Raw genomic sequence first — 20,996 nt, forward strand, 5'->3', positions numbered from 1 at the left:
CTGAGTGTCAAAGACTCAATGGCAAGTTCTTACTCTAAAACCCCTAAATTCGGGAATCTGATTAGGGACTTTGTCTTGCATCAACAATACGAGTCGCAGGAATGCAGAAGTAAAACGTTAAATTCATGCGTCTATAGTGTAGTGCATAATATGTGTAGTAAACCAATATGTCCGCTTGACATCGCTGAAGTCGAACCAAATATGTTTAAATAAATCAGAATTAAATATATGTTGACAAATAGATCATGTATCGAATAAGTGATTTTTAAGGACAAAAAGAACTCTATGAAGTACTTATATTTTGGACATGGAAAGAAACATTTTTACTGAACAAGCTTTGTTAGTGTAATAAATTTGTTGAGAGACGCAATAACGGTGTTTAGTGCAATATTTCCATTCTCTATTGAGATGATCGGACGATATATACCTTATAGACATTAGCTATCCCCATGTACTGCTATGTCGAAAATAGAACCAGAATTCATTTGATTGAAAAAACTTATATATTAATATTGGATGCCTATAAATTCTGTAAAAAGAACATTATATTAGAATTCCTGTACACGTCGTATTATATACATGTAAAAATACACCTGTATACATTTACTCATGTCATTACTCTACCGATAGGGTCTCTATAAGTTACGTGGGTGTAGTGAAAAGTGATTTGATTTTTTCGTTAATCCAAGTGATCAAATATTGAAACTCCAGAGAAAGCACCTGTACACCATCAACATAAGTTTGATAATCTGTGTTAAAGGCAAGTGACCATCAGAGGGCCAGATAAGATGCGTATTTGCGTAAAATACGCATGAAAAAAATGAAAATACGCATTAATTTAAATTTTGTTGAGTAAAACAACTCCTAGCTAAATTCGGATTACGCATCATATGCAATTTCAATGCGTATAAGCCGCGTATACATGCATCTAAATTAATGTAAACATGAATGGCTCCCGTCTTTGTGTCCACACTGGTAAAAACGTAGTGAAATCACCATCTATGTATAGACTGTGGTTCCTTACCTAATTTACTCCTCAGTCAGAACGGTATTATTTCATTTTGACCCACGATAAAGGCCGATGTTTACACAAGGGGCTTCCCGCTGCAATGTTGAGAATCGATATACGCTTATGGTGAAAACATTTGACATCACATTCGCTAAAACCCGAATCGCCCAACTTCAATCATATAATTTTTACTATCACTTCATCTCGTGTGGCACTATGGAAAAACCTTTTTCTTCAATCACTTTTTAAATGACAGCCGAAAGGCACATATAATAAACAAGTTTTACGGATACTATCCGCTTACCATTCAGAAAAAGTGACTAAGCACATGTTTAACCTGTTAGATATATTGAAATCCAGTATGCAATCAATAAATCCACTTGAATCAAAATGTAATGCGAAAACATGCTGCTTGCTTGTTTTTCATATGAGTAGTAATGGCGAGCCAGTTACAAATGGTCGATTTATTAAGTGGCTTGCCAAATCAAGACTGAAAAAGAGATTAATGGCTGCCTTTAAACAAAGGGCAAAAAATAGAACAAGAGGGCCATGATGGCCCTGAATCGCTCACCTGACTAACCTTGCTACATCAACTTAAATTCTATCAGACCTATATACAATCCCAAGCCAGATTTCATTAATTAATACATTCTGACAAAATTTCATTAAGACGTGATGAAAACTGTGACATCTTTCATCTACACAAGGTTTTACTAGAATTGGCCCGGTTACCCAATTTTTGACCCCAGATGACCCAAATACAATCCCAATCCAGATTTCATCAAGATTAACATCATGGCCAAATTTCATAAAGATTGGATGAAAACTGTGACCTCTACTGTCTACAAAAGGTTTTTTAAACTTTGACTGTGACCTAGTTTTTGACCCTAGATGACCTAATTCAATCCCAACCCAGATTTTAACAAGCAAATTTGTTGAATTGATATCCCCTGCCAATATGCTTCTTGATACAAAAGGGTTATATTTGACATCAGTGTTTTTTTCAGGTTGGGGGAAAGGTCTCGGGTCCCCTGAGGGGGGGGGGGGAAATATGCGCGTAAAAGGGGAAAAAGGGGAAATTTCAATGCTTAGCAAGTAACAGAACAAAATCAAGTTTTTGTACAATAATTCACCATACATAAAGACAAAAACATTATTCCAACTCTTTTTTTTTATCAACATGTTATGTTTATGTTCAGTTCAACATTTCTTTGCTTTTCTGCGAATTTGTCAATTATCCTGGTGACCTCCTCTTCACCAAGTCTCTCCGTGTGCAGACATAGTCTTATCAGGGACTCAAGTGTAGCTTCCCCAAGCCTATTTTGTGTGGTGTACAAAGCAAGTTAAATGAGGCATTGATTAAAATTGAATTACACTTCTGAGAGGACATTTTTTTACATATTTTGGGGAAAAATATATACTCTAGAGATGGGGGAATGGGGCTGAATAACGCCGAATATTTCATCCAAAAAAACCACTGGACACTAAAAAAAGCTTTTTTTTCAAGATACAAAGGACCATAACTCCGTAATTAACAGATGGTGTACAATGTCATTTGGCGTGCATCAGCCTCTTATCCATATATATACTCATACCAAGTTTCAATGAAATCCGCCAGAGCACTTCCAAGATATGGCTCCGGACACACACAAAAAGCATTTTTTCAAGATACAAAGGGCAATAACTCCGTTATTTACAAATGGTTTACAATGCCATTTGGCGTGCATCATCCTCTTATCCATATATATATACTCATACCAAGTTTCAATGAAATCCGCCAAAGCACTTCCAAGATATGGCTCCGGACGGACGGAAAGACGGACGGATGGAAAGACGGACGGACGGACAACGCCAAAACAATATCCCTCGGCCTATGGCGGGGGATAACAAGACAAACATTCTGACCATATTTCATTAAGATCTTATGGAGGCTGTGACCTCTATTGTCTACTCAAGGTTTTTTTATGATTTGACCTAGTGACCTAGTTTTTGACCCCAGATGACCCAAATTCAATCCCAACCCAGATTTCATCAAGATAAACATTCAGACCAAATTTCATAAAGATGGGATGAAAACTGTGACCTCTATTGTCTACACAAGGTTTTTTATTATTTGACCTAGTTACCTAGTTTTTTACCCCAGATGACCCAAATACAATCCCAACCCAGATTTCATCAGGATAAACATTTTGACCAAATTTCATAAAGATTGGATGAAAACTGTGACCTCTATTGTCTACACAAGGTTTTTCTATTGTCTTCACAAGGTTTTTCTATTATTTGACATAGTGACCTAGTTTTTGACCCCAGATGACCCAAATACAACCCCAACCCAGATTTCATCGAGATAAACATTCTGACCAAATTTCATAAAGATTGGATGAAAACTGTGACCTCAATTGTCTACACAAGGTTTTTCTATTATTTGACCTAGCGACCTAGTTTTTTACCCCAGATGACCCAAATACAATCCCAACCCAGATTTCATCAAGATAAATATTCTGACCAAATTTCATACAGATTGAATGAAAACTGTGACCTCTATTGTCTACACAAGGTTTTTCTATTGTCTACATAAGGTTTTTCTATTATTTGACCTCGTGACCTAGTTTTTGACCCCAGATGACCCAAATACAATCCCAACCCAGATTTTATCAAGATAAACATTCTGACCAAATTTCATTAAGATTGGATAAAAACTGTGACCTCTACAGTCTACACAAACAAATTGTTGACGGACGGACGCACACACGCACGCACACACAACAGACGCCGGACATCACACAGTCACATAAGCTCACCATGCCACTTTGTGACAGGTGAGCTAAAAACTGTTAAATAAAACATAAGTTTGCTTAGTTGTGTACATGACTGCTTGTTATAGTGAGTTAACACTACATGTACAATTAATTATTAATTCTGATCTTTTGAACATAAATACTCATTAAAATTATCGGAGTTTGATTTTTACTCATCAATTAAAAATTTCATGAGTGAAATACCCCTCTGCTGAAAAAATTATCTGGAGCTCTGGTGACCATTCGCCTAAACAATAATAGATACATGTATGTATGCATGAAAAGAGTTAAACAAAATCAAAGTCCAGATTTTCGTTCAAGACTGATATGCCTGATCGTTCGAAATTTCACTATGGTACTAAATGATTATTAACCACTACTGATCATTGCCTTTCCATTTTAAATGTCTCACATTTATTATCCCCCGCCATAGGCGGAGGGATATTGTTTGGCGTTGTCCGTCCGTCCTTCCGTCCTTCCGTCTGTCCGGCACTTTTGTGTCCGGAGCCATATCTTGGAAGTGCTTTGGCGGATTTCATTGAATTTTGGCATGAGTATATATATGGATAAGAGGATGATGCAATCCAAATGGCATTTTACACCATCGAATAATAACGGAGTAATTGCTCTTTGTATTTTGGAAAAAAAATGCTTTTTTTGTGTGTCCGGAGCCATATCTTGTGTCCAGAAGTATAATGGCGGGGATATCAATTCAACGAATTTGCGTGTTCATACAATATTTTTGTCAATAACTTATTATGACATTAACGTCTTGAAGTTCGTCTTTAGTGCAGAGTAATTAGTAGAAAATAAAATGTATTACACAAATATGTATTTTTAAAACAAATAATAGCTATCAGTTGATATGATTTGTTTTAATACCCTTTGTTATGTGTCTTCTTTTTCTGGCAAATCATTTTCAGTCAACATGAAAATTGACACTGTACCAATGAACGGCACCTCAATCCTTTCCACGATTGGCAATACACAATATAAAAACGTGTTTGTGTGTGTGTGGGGGGGGGGGGTGCTTGCGTGCGTGTGTGCTTGTGTGTGTGTGTGTTTCCGTGTGCACCAATTACTACAAAGATCTTGTTTTTGATAGGCATTATATTGATAATAAAAGAAAGCAAATGTATATGCACAGTGGCTTGTATAAGATTATTCATTAATTTAGTATTGCAGTGAATGCTTCATTATTTTTTTATACTATATGAAGAAATAATGAAACAACTCAGTACATCGTTTTTCTTTGATTTATGTTTTGGGTTTTATAACATATATACATATATACAACGTTATATAACTAAATAATCAAAGAGTATGTAAAGGCAATAAAGGTTTTTCTTTCCATTAAAGGTTAAAACACCAACAAAACTTAACTTTTTTTTTCCACAGAAATCAGAATAAGAGAGTAGATGAACATCTTTATAAATGATACACAAACGAAAACAGTACTTCGAAATAAACTCATAACGTGACAAATATGTAATATGTAGTTATTTCCACTTTTCAACATGTAAAGGAGCGACAATTTTATGAGATCCTGACAAAATCAAGTGGATTATTGGTTTATAACACAAATAAATTGTCTTGTACATTTGACTCCTTTATTCCCGTATCAGTATATCATCGTTACTCAGTAAATGAGGCTTCACTGGAATCACCGTATAGGTCTGTCCGTCTGTCCCTTCTGTCTGTAGAAGAAAACTTGCCTGGAGGTTCTCCTACGCTTTTCAATAGTCAACACTCACACTTCTTGAACTCACTTTTCATTGTGACGTGAAGTTATGCATATAATACCTGGTCCATTTTTAACTTAAATATTCGACAATACTCTGCCCTTAGTTTATTGTTATATTAGTTTTTGTCCGGATCAGACCATAAATGGAACTTTTCATAGATTTTGGCATGTGTTGAAGTTTGTCGTTAAATGCTTTATATTGATAAATGGAAACATTGGATCGAAAAAGCTCCAGTGAAAAACAATAATAAAATTAAAGAAAGAAAAATAGTAACCCTGAAACTGGGCTCGAACCACTGACACCTAGAGTAAAACTCTATCGCTTAATCCACTCGGCCATCCGTGCTCACACATTGATTGATGTATTTTATACTTGATATAAGCAATCCTCGTGGAATCACAAAATATAACGACAAAAACAAAACTCTCCAATTTATTCAATCGTTTCGCGTTGCAACGCTTTATAATTTTCAGGTTTTTAAATCGTCAAAAGATGCATATAACGGATATTTTATAGAATGGTAAATGTTCAGTATTACTGTTTCTTCACAAATATCATAAATACAACGAACGTTTGAGAATCTGAAATAATGTTTTTTGTCAATTTACCGAAACCGTGAAAAGGCCCCTTTAAAGAACTAAAATCAGGTGTAAATTAAAACTGTATACTGTATGGAAATTAAAAAAAACTCCAACCGATCTTTTGTATAAGATTTATTTTCATTTCCCAATGAATACAGAAATAAAACATAATAGTCTTTATGCTGTATAATTCTCACTCTTAATATGTTAATGCCGTATAAAACTATGGATACAGTGCAGAGTTGTTTGCCCTTTGGGATTCGTGGGAATGTTTCTCGTAACATTTGCATGTGTTTCCTTCCTTCTGTTTACTATTCGAAAAGCGCCTAGGTGGTTTGAAAGCTCCTTAATGCAATACTGCTTGTCGACCGGACAGTCTTCAAGGACATGCAATTGTTCACAGACTTGCGGCGGCCCACGACAGACGTGACAAGATCCTATAGCGTTATAGAACACTTTTATAATACAAATAGTAATCATTTGTACATTAATATTTATATTAACGTGACCAACATGTATACATGTTTTACTCTACTGGTTCATATGGTTTATTTTTGCTTACCCTCCTGCGAAACAATATTTTTTACTAATATTATTGATATTTAAGTTAAAAATAATGTATGGTAAATTTGATAGATGCAATCTGGTTACAAATAAATTATTAAAAAAAACAACGAATCTATAGAAATTTACAAAATATGTAAGAAATATATCGATGGGTTAATATCGATGTTAAAATATTAAAGATTTCAACGTTTTGTTTTACATAAAAATTACGTTATTGGAAAACTGTCGAAATGACTCCATAACTGTATTTTTTTTTTTTCAAATAACGCGAACATACTTGGTGGTAGAGTTTGCGTTGTTGTACTATTTGTTTGGATAGACCTTGTCGTTGCTACTGTGAAAAGAAAAGTGAAACATTAGCGTTGCTCTGTGACAATACGGTTTAATGGTTTCATGCACTTGCGTAAAGTGTCGTTCCAGATTAGCCTGTGCAGTCCACATAGGCTTATCAGGGCAACACTGTCCACCTTAAGTAGATTTTTGCTTAGAAGATAATTATTTTTTAAAACAAATATATCATAAAAGCTAAAAGTGTCGCCTCTTATTAGCCTTTGCTGACTGTACATGCTAATCTTGGACGACACGTTACGCAAATGCATTAAAAAACCCTTTTCAACGAGCGAAGCTCTAATAAACTAAACGGCTGTTAAATCCGATGGATATATGTATTTGTATTATTGGCTGAAGATATCCACATACGAGATTCGCGTACAAAATAGCAATAAGGCCTAAACTTGAAAACAAATACAAATAAGACATAATTATCGATTTGGTTGCAGTGTATTGATGAAATAATCCATTTCAACGGAAAGATTTTATGAAACTATTAAAAGCTTAATTTGTCATAATTGACTTCAGGCTGTCCGGTTAGCGCAGTTATTGGTACATGCTCTTCGACCCGGGTTCAATCCACGTTCCTGGCGCATGTGAGTTTGTTAGGTGGCCATCATAGGTGGGTTTCCTCTGGGCACTAGGGTTTCCCCAACAGCATATGACGAAAGCAAAATTCAATAATTTACAGTAAAAGCTAAGAAGCTGGACATTGTAGCTATATTTTAAAATTCGTCCCTACTTTCGTGAGTCTTTTGAGAAAATTATGTAGAACTGCTGGGGCACACTCCGGATCTTCACCCAATGCAGCCTCTGGCCCGAAAGGACCGCATAAACTTCGAAAAACACACATGATTTCAGCCGTGGTTTTTAAGACAATACTCTTAAACTAAAGTTTGCTCTCCGCATGATAAGCAACTGACATTATCATGTATAGTACACACCGATGCATGTTTGAGTGCTACACTCTGACATTTCCGAGAAACTTTCTATTCAATCAATTTGAAGCGAATGATCTACGTTTTAGAACACACGGTCCAGGCAGTCCATGCTACAAGACGGGTATTTACTGGAAAATGATTTCTTTATCTTCAAGTCACAGGAAAATAGACTTTTAAATAGCTTTGCAGTAATCGTTTCTTACCAGTGTATGGATATCTCATCGATTTTAATACAAACACGTCATTTCATTTGGCCTCAAAATAACGATTGGGAAATTATCAATAGTATACTAAATATATTATGCAATATAGGTTGGTGCCTGTGGAGTTGATGGAGTTTGTATTGAACTCATGCTCGTATTAAAGGTACACAAAGGTTTACATTAATATTTAATTAGCACCATCCATGTGCAAACTCCACTGAACACTCTCATTCTTCATCTGGACAAAAGCATTCCCCGACATCAGCTCACCAATAGGTTTTCAGTGGATGGGTAAAAGTTCTCCCACAGACATAAGCTATAGAATAATTTAACCGACTAGATAAAAGCTCTCCTATGATGTTACTATGTTACTATCCCGGACAAAAGCTTTCCTTGACATACTTTTTCTGGGGTGGGAATTGGGGATCGGTAAGGATAAAAGGTCTGCTTTTTTCATGTATTTAAACAATTTCTACTCCAAACTTAAACTATTCCGTGATTTAACAACCAATCTGGAAAAAAACTCTCTTGCATATAGAACTAAATCGTAAAATTTGTTGGAAATATCAAATGGTCCCAGCGCGATTGAAATTTGCTTTATGATTACAAGCGATAATTTGTTTATAAATTTATTTGTGAACAATCTTATTTAAACAAATTAAATTTGACATCTACGGTAAATAGTAAAAAATATTAGTACATTATGTAGCTGAAAAAAAATCTCAATTCTTACACACATATTACCTTTATCCCAAACTTACAAAACTTGGCCATATAATCTCGTGATTCCCGCCAACAGTGTACTAGATAAGGTAAAAAGTGCAAAATATAGGGCATTATTAAGCTTAAACACACACACACACACACACACACGCACGCACGCACGCACGCACACACGCACGCACGCACGCACACACACACGCACGCACGCACGCACGCACACACACACACACACACACACACACACACACACACACACGCGCGCGCGCACACACACACGCACACACACACACACACACACACACACAGTACGAAGACAAATCACGTTTTCCTAAATTGACAAGTAATGTCCCTATAATCTAGAGATTTCCGCCAACAATCTCCACGAACAACATTTACTGATAATGCTTTGATGAACGATGAATGTTAATCCTGGTATAATTGGTTCAAGCACTTGTTTGGATATACTTATCCGCCACTTGGGTCTGTTGTTGCATGCCGTTAGAAGGACAACTCGCTGATGGAACTAGAGATATACATACAAGAACGAGGGGATACGATTTAACAAGAGGACAACGATGTGACCAAGTATTGAAAAGCCTGTATCGGTATGTCAAGACTAAGTTATGAATCGCCTCTCCGTCATGTGCAAATTGTTTGTGAAAAACGTGCGGTTTATAGTGTTATTCAACTGAGATGATAGAAATTTTATCTGGCTTTATATCAACTTAATTTTACATGCATTGGATATTTGCAGCTTGTATGTATTTGTCCGTTGTGATAAGCAGCGACGTCTGGTCCGGTTGAGCTTTTGTCCGAGTCTTAAATAATACGGACGAGCGTTTGTTTGGGGAAGTCAATTCGAAGGAGAACTTTTATCCAGGGTGGCAAAATCTCTGTAGAAATTTTATCCGCCCCTTATCCATACAATTGAAGGGTGAGCTAATGTCCAACATTCTTTTTAATCATTTTGTAAAAAGAATGTTTTGAAACTATTTTCTTTTAAATATGTAGTTGTAAAAAGTAACACAAATTGTAATAATGTATAGTTATATACAAGTTTTGATAGAAGTTGTGATTTTTATTGTCTCGCTGTTTCTTGAAGAATTTGAAAACTCATCGGGGACGAAGAGTATATAATTTGTTGAGTCAATGTTTTGTTTGATTGAGATTGAGAAATCCTCTCGCCATTTTTCAGAAATATTTCAATCGCTTCACGGCGGTCATTATACTAACTCACACTTTTCTTGGGATAGCTTTTAAAGCAATTATACGCGTACGCGCTTATGCCAGTAAGTGACAACTTTCTACTTGAATCAGAAGTAGTGGCGGGCCATGGTCGTGGAAAGCAGTTCATAACCTTGTTCTACATAAGTTATATGGCCGGGCTATGGGTGTGTAGTCCAGGCTCTACCAACTGAGCTTGCATATAATTACATGTGCATGACATTTACCCATGCCCTAGTATACCACTGGGTGAGCAGCGGCATAGAATGCAACACTTGATGCAACTGGCATACATGTTACAACAGAGACAACAACATGTGTGCATCAAAGAGCTTTATTATACATATCACAACGTCTACTTTCCTCAACCCACGTTTGCCTGGCACTTGGTTATGTTGGTAAGGATCGTCAGTGTGGCGTCATGACACCAGGCTTTCGAAACTTCGCACCTGAAGACAATTGTAAGAATTAGAAAGTACAGCAAGAAATCCACACTCGTATTTTTGCAAAAGAATTATATTTATGTTGGTCGTTGTTAATTGTTACTTTATGTTCATTTATCAACGAATGAATATTTAATTTCATGTCTGGCCACTTAATCAGATGTTGTCAATTCCTCGTATCGGTTCACCAAAGGCGCTACAATGGTTGAGTCTTATCTTTCCTAATTATGTTATGAACTGGCTAAGTCATGGTTGAGTTCATTTATTTAGTCGCAAAAGTGTTATGATCTCAATTGGTTCTAGTTCAATGCACGGTATCCACGGCAGGCAACCATGAAAAGGACGAGGGGCTTCAGCTAGGTTTTGACTAGACCTTTAAGTATTATTGATAACATGTCAGATTTATTACTTTCAACTGTTCCTTCTCATATTGCAATTGATGCGAATTGTGATTTAAAAATTTTGATATGAATACAAGGGACATGTTAAAAGATGGTCTTATTTAAGAAAGAAAATATATATAAATAGTTTTCTAAGTTAGAAGTGTTATTTTGCGTGCTTGAATATCACGAACACGTTCCTTTTAAAATTTTGAAAATGGTCATTTTGTCAAACTGTGAACAAATCCCTTAAAACCTTAAACAACTTACTGATTTGGATAATACTGTCCGTCTGACCCACAGATGTTGTCGAGACCCCTCACGCATGAAATGGAATCGACATTGTTGCAGAACAAATTTTGCACAATGGGACACATTGTGTCCGTTGTAGCGGGAGCCTTGGTGGTGGTCGTTGCTAGATTTCCACCCACGTTTGCCCGGCACTTGGTTATGTTGGTAAGGATCGTCAGTGTGGCGTCATGACACCTGGCTTTTGAAATTTCGCACCTGAAGACAATGGTAAGAATGAGAAAGTACAGCAAGTAATCCACACTCGTATTTTTGCAAAAGTAATATATTTATGTCGGTCGTTGTTTATTGTCACTTAATGCCCATTCATCAACAAAATAATATTTAATTTCATGTCTGGCCACCTAATAGATGTTCTATTCCGTGTACCGGTACACCAAAGGCGCTACAATGTTTGAACCTTATCTTTCCTAATTATGTTATGAACTGGCTAAGTAATGGTTGAGTTCATTTATTTAGTCGCAAAAGTGTAATGATCTCAATTGGTTCTAGTTCAATGCACGGCATCCACGGCAGGCAACCATGAACAGGACGAGGGGCTTCAACAAGGTTTTGACTAGACATTTAAGTATTATTGATAACATGTCAGATTTATTGCTTTCATCTGTTCCTTCTCATATTGCAATTGATGCGAATTATGATTTAAAAATATGAATACAAGGGACATGTTAAAAGATGGTCTTATTTAAGAAAGAAAATATATATAAATAGTTTTCTAAATTAGAAGTGTTTTTTGCGTGCTTGAATATCACGAACACGTTCCTTTTAAAATTTTGAAAATGGTCATTTTGTCAAACTGTGAACAAGTCCCTTAAAACCTAAAACAACTTACGGATTTGGATAATACGTTCCGTCTGACCCACAGAGGACGTTGAAACCCGTATTGCATAAAATGGAATCGCTATAGTTACAGAACACATTTTGCACAATGGAACACATTGTGTCCGTTGTAGCGGGAGCCTTGGTGGTGGTCGATGCTAGATATCCACCCACGTTTGCCTGGCACTTGGTTATGTTGGTAAGGATCGTCAGTGTGGCGTCATGACACATGGCTTTCGAAATTTCGCACCTGAAGACAATGTTAACTAGGTTCAACTAGGTTTTGACTAGACCATTGAGTATTATTTATAACACGTTAGATTTATTGCTTTCAAGTGTTCTTTCTCATATTGCAATTGATTCCAATTGTGATTTATAATTTTTATACTAATAAAAGGGACATGTTAAAAGATGGTATTATTTAAGAAAAAAATATATATATAAATAGTTTTCTAAGTTAGGAGTGTAATTTTGCGTGCTTGAATATCACGAACACATTCCTTTTAAAATTTTGAAAATGGTTATTTGTCAAAATGTGAACAAGTCCCTTAAAACCTTTAGCAACTTACTCGTTTGGATAGAAATTTCCGTCAGACCCACAGATGAAATTTAAACCCCCCGTGCATGAAATGGAATCGAGTTTGCTACAGAAGACATTTTGTACAATGGAACACACTGTGGCCGTTTCAGCGGGAGCCTTGTTGGTGGTCGTTTCTAGTTTTCCAAATGTTGGTAAAAAAGGCATTACTAACGAACACAATAGTTATCGGTTAAGTAAACGCAGTTAATTTCAAAAGAATTGATATAATTCTTTAAATTCTGATGGGCGTGGGTTTGGATAGTATAAACATGTGTTTCACAAAATTGTGATAATTTTAGAAAATTTTAATTTTTAATAAAATACTATTTATCTGTTCCACGATTAATCAATTGTATTGCACTAAGGTATTGTTATCGGATGATAGCATTATATTCTTCGTGTTTCATACGTATACAATCAACGTAATAGCATGCGCCAAACACCGATGAGTGAATTAACGCGTAAAATAAACGTTTGGCATACCAGGGCAAACATGGCATATTTCGTTATGACAAGTACGGGATTCAGATGCGATTCCCTGGCAAGCATTTCCTTTCGTAGCTCTGGGTGGAAAATAGCATTCTCTCGTTCTAAGTTGTGTTCCCGCACCGCATGTGACGTCACACGTTGCCCAATGCAACCATGCATGCCATTCACCGTCAACTGAAAATGTGCGTCTTGATGTTTTAGAGCTGTTTCTTTTTTTTCAGATCTTTTTTTTGAAACACAGATATCGATAATTGATTTTGACAAAGGTTAATAAACAAGCAGTATAGATTAACACTTGTGAGTGATTTTAACAGCTGCTCCAAGCAAAAACTACATTTAGAAAGTCATGGATATATTTAACAACTACATTTTACATTACTATATATAAAGAATATTCATTTACATTATACTTAATCAAACTAAATGTTCTTCCAAATGACCAACATTCTAATGCTTACAACAATATTATCACTGGCCAAGTAAAACAAAAACAGTAGACACACGGCGACAAACCTCTGGCCAATGTCGAGTTAGACACTTCAGATCTTGATGCGCTAGGTGGTATGACGTCACAGTATCCATCGGAGAGGCTGACGTCATCAACAGCGATATCTCCTAGGTAACCGTTGCCAACAAATCCCACGATGATAATCTGAAAGAAATACGAACATTTAATGTATCAAATCACGTCAAATCAATATGGAAGCATAACATACTTTCTAGAATCATTTAAGTGTAAACTCTCATGTCTATAGCTAAATTTGGTTTCATTTTCATCGTGCTTAGTTGGTAATACTTGCGATGGTCTGTTGGTTCATGCAAAGTCTATGTTGCCGAATTATGTATGTCTGAGAGTATCATTTGGCTCGTAAGAAGTACTGTTTGAGTACTTTATATATAATATTATATATTGTATTTATATAGGAACTTGTTTTTCAAGTACTGTTTCTGAACTTCATTTGCAATTACACATGTGTGCCTATTGGTTTTTATCTGTTAATCAGATGTGTGTTGTTGTGTCAAGTGATTAAGCATGGGAATAAAGTTCGGATACGAAGTTGAACTAGGCTGATAAATTTTACGTATGCGAATGTTTGATCGCACACCCCCATACATTATAATTATTCAAGGGTTAAACAAGATCAATCTTGGAATGTTTTCTAGTCTTGCATATTTCTTTGCAATAAACATACAATATAATATATTTATCAACAATTGATTAATGTTTCATGATTTTTGGTACATAAAGAGTTTTTTTTTTATAAAAGCCAATACTTGGTTACCTTAGCCGCACGCGTCACGCCTAAACTAAACCGCACACTTACGGAATAATTTTGGACGGACTCAAGGGCAATCTGAGCTTGAAACCAAGAATTGCCTTGGTCCCCTTTCAGTGACCACATCAGGTGTCCAGGAACAAATGGCCCCGACGCTTGGTAAACGTCCAGTCGGCCTGTAGATGTTCCATACATGTGGTACCAAAACCGGAAACAGTGTACGAGATGGCCGGTAGCCTCGATAACCGGACTCTATATCCAAGCTGAGTCGAACATACTTCTCGGTGCGCTTGACTCAATGAAAACATACTTCCCTATAATATAAATGAAAAGAACAAGCACAAAACAATAAGCTGCATCGAGTTATTTGCATAACAAAGTATTCCTAGCTCAAGTTAAAAGTAACATTAAAGATGGAAAAATTACGTCGATTGGCAACCAATGGTGCCTTTAACACGGTCATTTATCGAAACAAACCGATATATTTAGAAAAGAAATCTTATTTCCAAAACATGCCAAACATTATATGGCCATGGTGCATGTTTAATATCACTTCTCAGTTCTCTTCTTAATCGGCATGACCATTTTATGTTGATGTATTTTTATAAAACCTAATATCCACCTGTCGCATTTCTCAAGGTATGGTCGTTATCAGGTCCAGTATCGTCCGTTGGAGTGGAGGACTGGTACAGAACCCAATCAAAGTCATCGCTACCATGGACGTTTCTCCAGGAACACAGTGAGGACAGATCGAAGTTGCACTGCGCTTGGTTAAGACACAGTGAGGACAGATCGAAGTTGCACTGCGCTTGGTTAAGACACAGTGAGGACAGATCGAAGTTGCACTGCGCTTGGTTAAGACACAGTGAGGACAGATCGAAGTTGCACTGCGCTTGGTTAAGACACAGTGAGGACAGATCGAAGTTGCACTGCGCTTGGTTAAGACACAGTGAGGACAGATCGAAGTTGCACTGCGCTTGGTTAAGACTACTCGTATCTGAATAACGCACATGTCGTTATATCGTCAAACGAATGTGCTACTACAACAAAAAAACAAATATACTGTGTGCATGCAACGATTCTTATTTGAGGTAACGATACGTTTGGTTTGGTTTAGTACATCACATAAAGTTCCAGCATTATTTATTGTATGCTACTAATAATCAGTAAAATTTCGACAAACTTAGTATGCGTCTAATAGATCACCATAACACGTGAATTAAAAAAAACATTTAACAAAAGAAACGTCTTTAAATTCTAGTTATATAACAATTACTTATTATTGAAATTTATTCCTTATGGACAGGACCTAATAGAAACCGTTTGTCTCTAACACCTCGCACGACTTGACCAAGATTTCCCAACACTTGTTTTTCTTGCGGAAGTTTTAGGTTGTCGTCTGAAATATAAAGAAAATGGGTACTTGTTATTGTATGTCTAAACACTAATTATTTGTAATAGAAAATACCCTTACCAAATTTTGAGTATTTCAAGTTTTTAATCAGAACGTGAATGATAATATTGTTAATGTGTTCTTTAACATGACAATATTAACTTTAAATGTAAGTACGTTTGTGTTCCTTATATAAAACTTGTTTATAAAAAGCGTACGTATATCTTGATTGGGAATCGTCATCGTGTCGCAAGTTGATAAGAAACCCCGTTTGATGTACATTTCCTGAATAAAATTAGAACACGTGTACATGTATGTGTTAAAGTGTAACATGACTTATTCTTTATTAAGGTTGTAAGTTGCAACATGTTTTCTTTAAACGGTCAGTAATTTAGACCGTTTAAACAAAAACTCAAAAAATAAATTTCAATGTCGGATGACACCGGTTCATTATATAGATTTACCATACAATACAGCATGATTTAACAGTGTGTGTGTGTGGAATTTAAAATCTAAATGTCTGAAAAATCTTACTACTTGGCTTCGTCCTCATCAGTTCGCGCCTTCTCATTCGATTCATGCTCATATAAATACGTCATTTTCGCAAACATACACATAACAATATATAAAAAAGATCACTTAAAATCGACATTTACGAACTTTGCTTACAAGCGGCGGCCACTTTGTGACGTAATGCATATACGGTTAGGGACACAGGCTCACAGGCTTTGTCAGCATCTTCAAGCCCCCCCCCCACCCCCAAAGTTCTCAAAGAACTCATAATGGAAGCTTGTTTTGAAGAGGAGGTGGGCATTAACCCATTTATGCCCAGTGGACTCTCCCATTCTTCTAAACTAGATCAATGTATTTACAAAATTAGGAATGTCTAGTATATTTATTTCTATATTTAAAATATTTCTTACAGAAATTCCTTTAAGCAAACAGCGCAGACCCTGATGAGACGCAGCATCATGCGGCGTCTCATCTGGGTCTACGTAGTTTGCCAAGGCCTTTTTTCTAGACGCTAGGCATAGATGGGTTAACGATAAAAAAAAACGCAGCTGTTGACCTCTAGAGCTACACGGGCTACTCCCCAATCTGGTAGAGCAAGAAAAGCAAGCGTAAAGAAAAACAATGAGAAAACTCTGGAATCACCATCTTTATAATAATATTTGACGAACAGGACACTAATTGAACGGGCATCGTTAAGTGTTCTAGAAAAATACCGAAAAAAAGACTTATGCTGTGTCTACAAGAACATGTCATGAATTGTCGTGTTTAAAAAGCGTTACGTGTGTTGACTATGTTGAATGTTAAAAACGCGGCTCGTGAGGAGAAATGATTACGGTCTATGTCTTCCTTGGGAAAGTTAGCTTTGCGGCAAATCGTACTTAGTTTCAAGGTGTCTAATTCCATATTAAACATTCGTTTAAATTGGTATTTTTAACGAGTAAATTAATTTTAAAAAATAATTCCTTATTTGAACTTATGACTCTGATCTCAGCGGGAAGATTATATTTCGTGATATATTGCTACTGTCGTAAAAGAAAAGACACGTTACCGTATATGAAAGATTAACACATTTATGTATAGCGTCTAGAAAAAAGGCCTTGGCAAAAAGCGTAGACCCAGAATTGTCTGCGCTGTTTGCTTACAGGAATTTCTGTAAGAAATATTCTAAATATAAAAATAAATACAATAGACATCCGTAATTTTGGAAAAAAAATTGATCCAATTTAGAAGGATGGGAGAGTCCATGAGGCATAAATGGGTTAATAACAACTAGGTATGCGAAGTCTCCAACATTCCCCCACTGATATACCAAGTTGAAATATGACCAATCAAAGAGCACACATCCAGTGCGAAATGTTTGTTTTTTGCGATACATATAAATTACCTTAATTTTCACCAGGTATTTTAGGAAACATGATAATGAAACAAAGGTTGTTTTCTTTTGGTTTAGTACTGACATGGTATTTAATCGATGATTTAAAAGTTATAAAATGTATAAGTTTACAATTCGTTATATGTTCACGCGTGGCAAAAACGGGGTGCACGAAAGTTCATTAACATAACAGAACATACCTGTCAAATAAACATTAAAAAACGTTTGCGTGTCGTAAACAACTAGCAAGAAAATGTCTCGTTTACTCGTGTCGTGATATAAGCAATAAAATGTAATTAACATACTGATTTACCCATGTGACCATAACATTTAGAGTTTTAATATGTTCAAGATGAAAAAACCGCATGATATACTCCGATTGGTCGTCATATAATATTCATTTGCGACACTTCCACACAAAGTATAATTAATGTTGTAAAATCGAATATTTTGAATAACATCTTAAATACCCGTTTAATTGTTACAATGATTGATTAACTACATTTTCGTAAAAATATGCTGCGCTACCTGCAGTTTGACATTAACGCAGTGTATGGCGTAAGCAAATAACTTTATCTGCCAATAACACAAGGTCATCTGAACACATACAGAACGTACAATATATTAACAGTCTAAGAGTGAATTACCATTGCTGCATCAATAACTGTGACCCAATCATTGCCTTCAATGTGATATCCATAGAAACATTCACCGCTGTCAAGGTAACCAATAACGTCAGATTGGAGGTCTGGTTGGGAATATACCTCAGTCGACGTAGAACCGTCAACGCACAGGCAAATGGTCGCATTTGTAGACCATATTTGCCACTTCAGCAGCGCTAAAATACAAATATTCGCAAACCGCATTCAGTGTGTATTACAGAACTGTAAGAAAGAAATGTGTCTAATGTTCAGATAGCTTTTCTGGTGGCAATTTTTAAGAATTGATAACACACGTTCAAATATCGGTCAATTCTTTTGTTATCTTTAGCACGTATCGTCTCTCAAACTTTCGATTCAGATTTAGAAATAAGAAATCACGCTTTATCAGAATATGGTATTTCAATATGTATCTGTTTAGGTTGCCTTGATTGAATTCAACGTGACCTGTTATAAATACTCCATTTTCTGTTATGAAAGTAACAACAATGAAAACTTCTATTTTATATTTTTAACGCCGAATGTATTTATTTTCCACTCAATGTAACAACAGTAAAATAATATAATAAATATTTTCCTTTTCAACAAAATTTTATTTTTTTCTGATTTGGGTTCATCCAGGCGAGGATTGAAAAAAGAAATCCATAATATACGTATTTTTCAATCTTATGGTTTACTTTTTGCAATTCTAACAATGTAACTATGAGTTTTCTATACAAACCTAAAGCATGTAACCATACATTCGAACAAACGAATGATAGTACGCGTCTTACAATGCCTCTCACGCAATAATCACCGTTTAGTACCTGGGGTACAAGACCTCGGGGTGGTATTTTAAGGAGCCGCACCAGAACACGGGATACGGATGCGGACGATGTTATACCTCTCTCAGCAAGTAAAACGAAAACCACAAACCACCCCTACATAGGTTATTGCAAAGGAAACTTAACCACGAATACTATAATAATATTAAAGCGCGCTCATACTAAGTATGCTAACTGAACAATAACGAACAGTATGTGTAAAATAAGTGGACAAAAACTAAAAGATAACCTTATTAAGTGTCCGTATTGATCGGCTAGTGTGGAAAGTTCATGATTAGCTGACTGTCATTCAGTGGTTTTAATCATAATAATTTTAATAACCTTAATATACATTGTACGAAATAATATTGTCTATGTAAAATAATTAAACTTGATGTTAAATAGCTGAAACAAAGTTGACACGATTGCACATTATTGTGCTATGTACATCATATGACTATATAAATGTGTATACCATGTCGATTATAATGTTAATAATATTAATGAGCCTCGCTCTGTAAAAAGGGGGTTGTATGCAGTCCACACAGGCTAATCAGGGACGACACTGTCCGCCTAAATTGATTTTTTGTCAAAAAGGATCTTTATTTAAACGAAAAAAGCGGAAAATTCGTCCCTGATTAACCTATGTGGACTGCACAGGTTAATCTGGGATGACACTTTACGCACATGCATTAAACCCCCTTTTCACAGAGCGAGGCTCATATCATCGTTGCAAGGTTAACTATCTGCTAGTCAGTGATCTACCGAGGCTTTACATGTGATAACAACTACACCTTACTCTAAATATTAAACATTTTGCAAAGTATTGCAATATAATTGTCTATGAAAATCGGTATGTATTTCTTTGTGTGTACTCCTTTTGTCCTTGCGGTCAAGGATAACCCATGAAAGTGCAAGCACTTATTTCCCATGAGGTCCTTTGGAGTTTGCTGGAGAGACAGCAAGCAGAAGAGACAGTATTGGGATACAAGGAATCCGGGTGCGATACCCTAGATCTTTGCGAGTAGATTCCTTGGTTCTTGTACGTGCTCCGTGTAAAGCTGCGATACACGCGAGAATTACTTTGGTTTTACACCCGTACATCTCTAGTTGGGTGGGAAACACTTGAAGCTTTTCTGAAGTTCCCAGTGCCCCGGCCGGGTATTGAACCGGGGACCCCTGGAATGGTAGACCAGAGTGTTACCACTCGACCAACGCACCACATCTGACTTACATCCCAATTTCCGATAATAGCTTTAATTCATTGGGACAATTTACCATGACCATATAAAGAAACTGTCCAGAATCTTCGGCGTGTGTGGGGGTGGGTTGGGGGTGTTTTCATGATTTTAAACAGACCGTAATGACTTTTAAACCAAGTTTATATATAATTTGAACAAATGTTCTCATCAAGTAGGATGATGATTACGGGAAAAGTTAAATTCTATGTCAATTTTGTCAATTAACCAAAACCATCTCCGACCAGGCCAAGATATCAAGATATGTGACTTCAAGAATTGTGAAAAGCTTTTTCTTCAGTGTTTCTTAGTGACAGAGTTTTAAACCACGGGATGTTGTTCTTACCAAATTCAAAATAAATGGGGCTTCTAGTGTTTACAATATTAATGTTTTCTCGGCTGCTTGCACGATATACGACGTACACCGCACAACGCACGATTAACAACGGACGACGGATAAATCGTGATCACAAAAGCTTAACTTGAGCACGTCGTTTTTAGGCAAAGTCGTGTCGATTATACATTTATCCAGTTAATGCTAAAGAAAAAAATGTGTACACACGCTTTGCGCATAATGTTCAAACTAGAAGAGTTTGCATT

The 20,996-nt window shown here is 36.1% G+C and overlaps 1 protein-coding gene across 4 annotated transcripts; it reads right to left on the reverse strand.

The window, feature by feature from the left end:
- Positions 1–10,441: 10,441 nt before the first annotated feature.
- Positions 10,442–18,627, reverse strand: LOC127838752 (netrin receptor UNC5B-a-like). Of its 4 annotated transcripts, none has more exons than XM_052366735.1 (11): positions 18,344–18,627; positions 16,030–16,096; positions 15,728–15,817; positions 15,041–15,415; positions 14,467–14,732; positions 13,655–13,793; positions 13,136–13,315; positions 12,642–12,786; positions 12,086–12,322; positions 11,215–11,451; positions 10,442–10,570 (listed from the first exon to the last, which is right to left on the reverse strand). In XM_052366735.1, the coding sequence occupies exons 5-11, from the start codon at positions 14,611–14,613 to the stop codon at positions 10,486–10,488; spliced, it is 1,170 nt and encodes a 389-aa protein (XP_052222695.1). In that variant the 5' UTR covers positions 14,614–14,732; positions 15,041–15,415; positions 15,728–15,817; positions 16,030–16,096; positions 18,344–18,627; the 3' UTR covers positions 10,442–10,485. The 4 variants fall into 4 exon arrangements, with proteins under 4 accessions (XP_052222695.1, XP_052222697.1, XP_052222698.1 ...); XM_052366737.1 differs by having other exon boundaries at positions 15,041–15,458; XM_052366738.1 differs by having other exon boundaries at positions 15,695–15,817.
- Between the last annotated feature and the right edge of the window lie 2,369 nt (positions 18,628–20,996).

This window comes from Dreissena polymorpha, chromosome 7, assembly GCF_020536995.1.
Source record: "Dreissena polymorpha isolate Duluth1 chromosome 7, UMN_Dpol_1.0, whole genome shotgun sequence".
In the NCBI taxonomy this organism is placed as follows: domain Eukaryota; kingdom Metazoa; phylum Mollusca; class Bivalvia; order Myida; family Dreissenidae; genus Dreissena; species Dreissena polymorpha.

Bases quoted from the DNA above. Each gene is read 5' to 3' on its own strand.
- LOC127838752 (XM_052366735.1), bottom strand. From the start codon at position 14,613: ATGTATGGAACATCTACAGGCCGACTGGACGTTTACCAAGCGTCGGGG. The intron at 13,794-14,466 runs GTAAGTGTGCGG...TATTTCTTTCAG, and splicing joins AGTCCGTCCAAAATTATTCC to ATTATCATCGTGGGATTTGT. The intron at 11,452-12,085 runs GTAAGTTGTTTT...CATTGTCTTCAG, and splicing joins GGAACGTATTATCCAAATCC to GTGCGAAATTTCAAAAGCCA.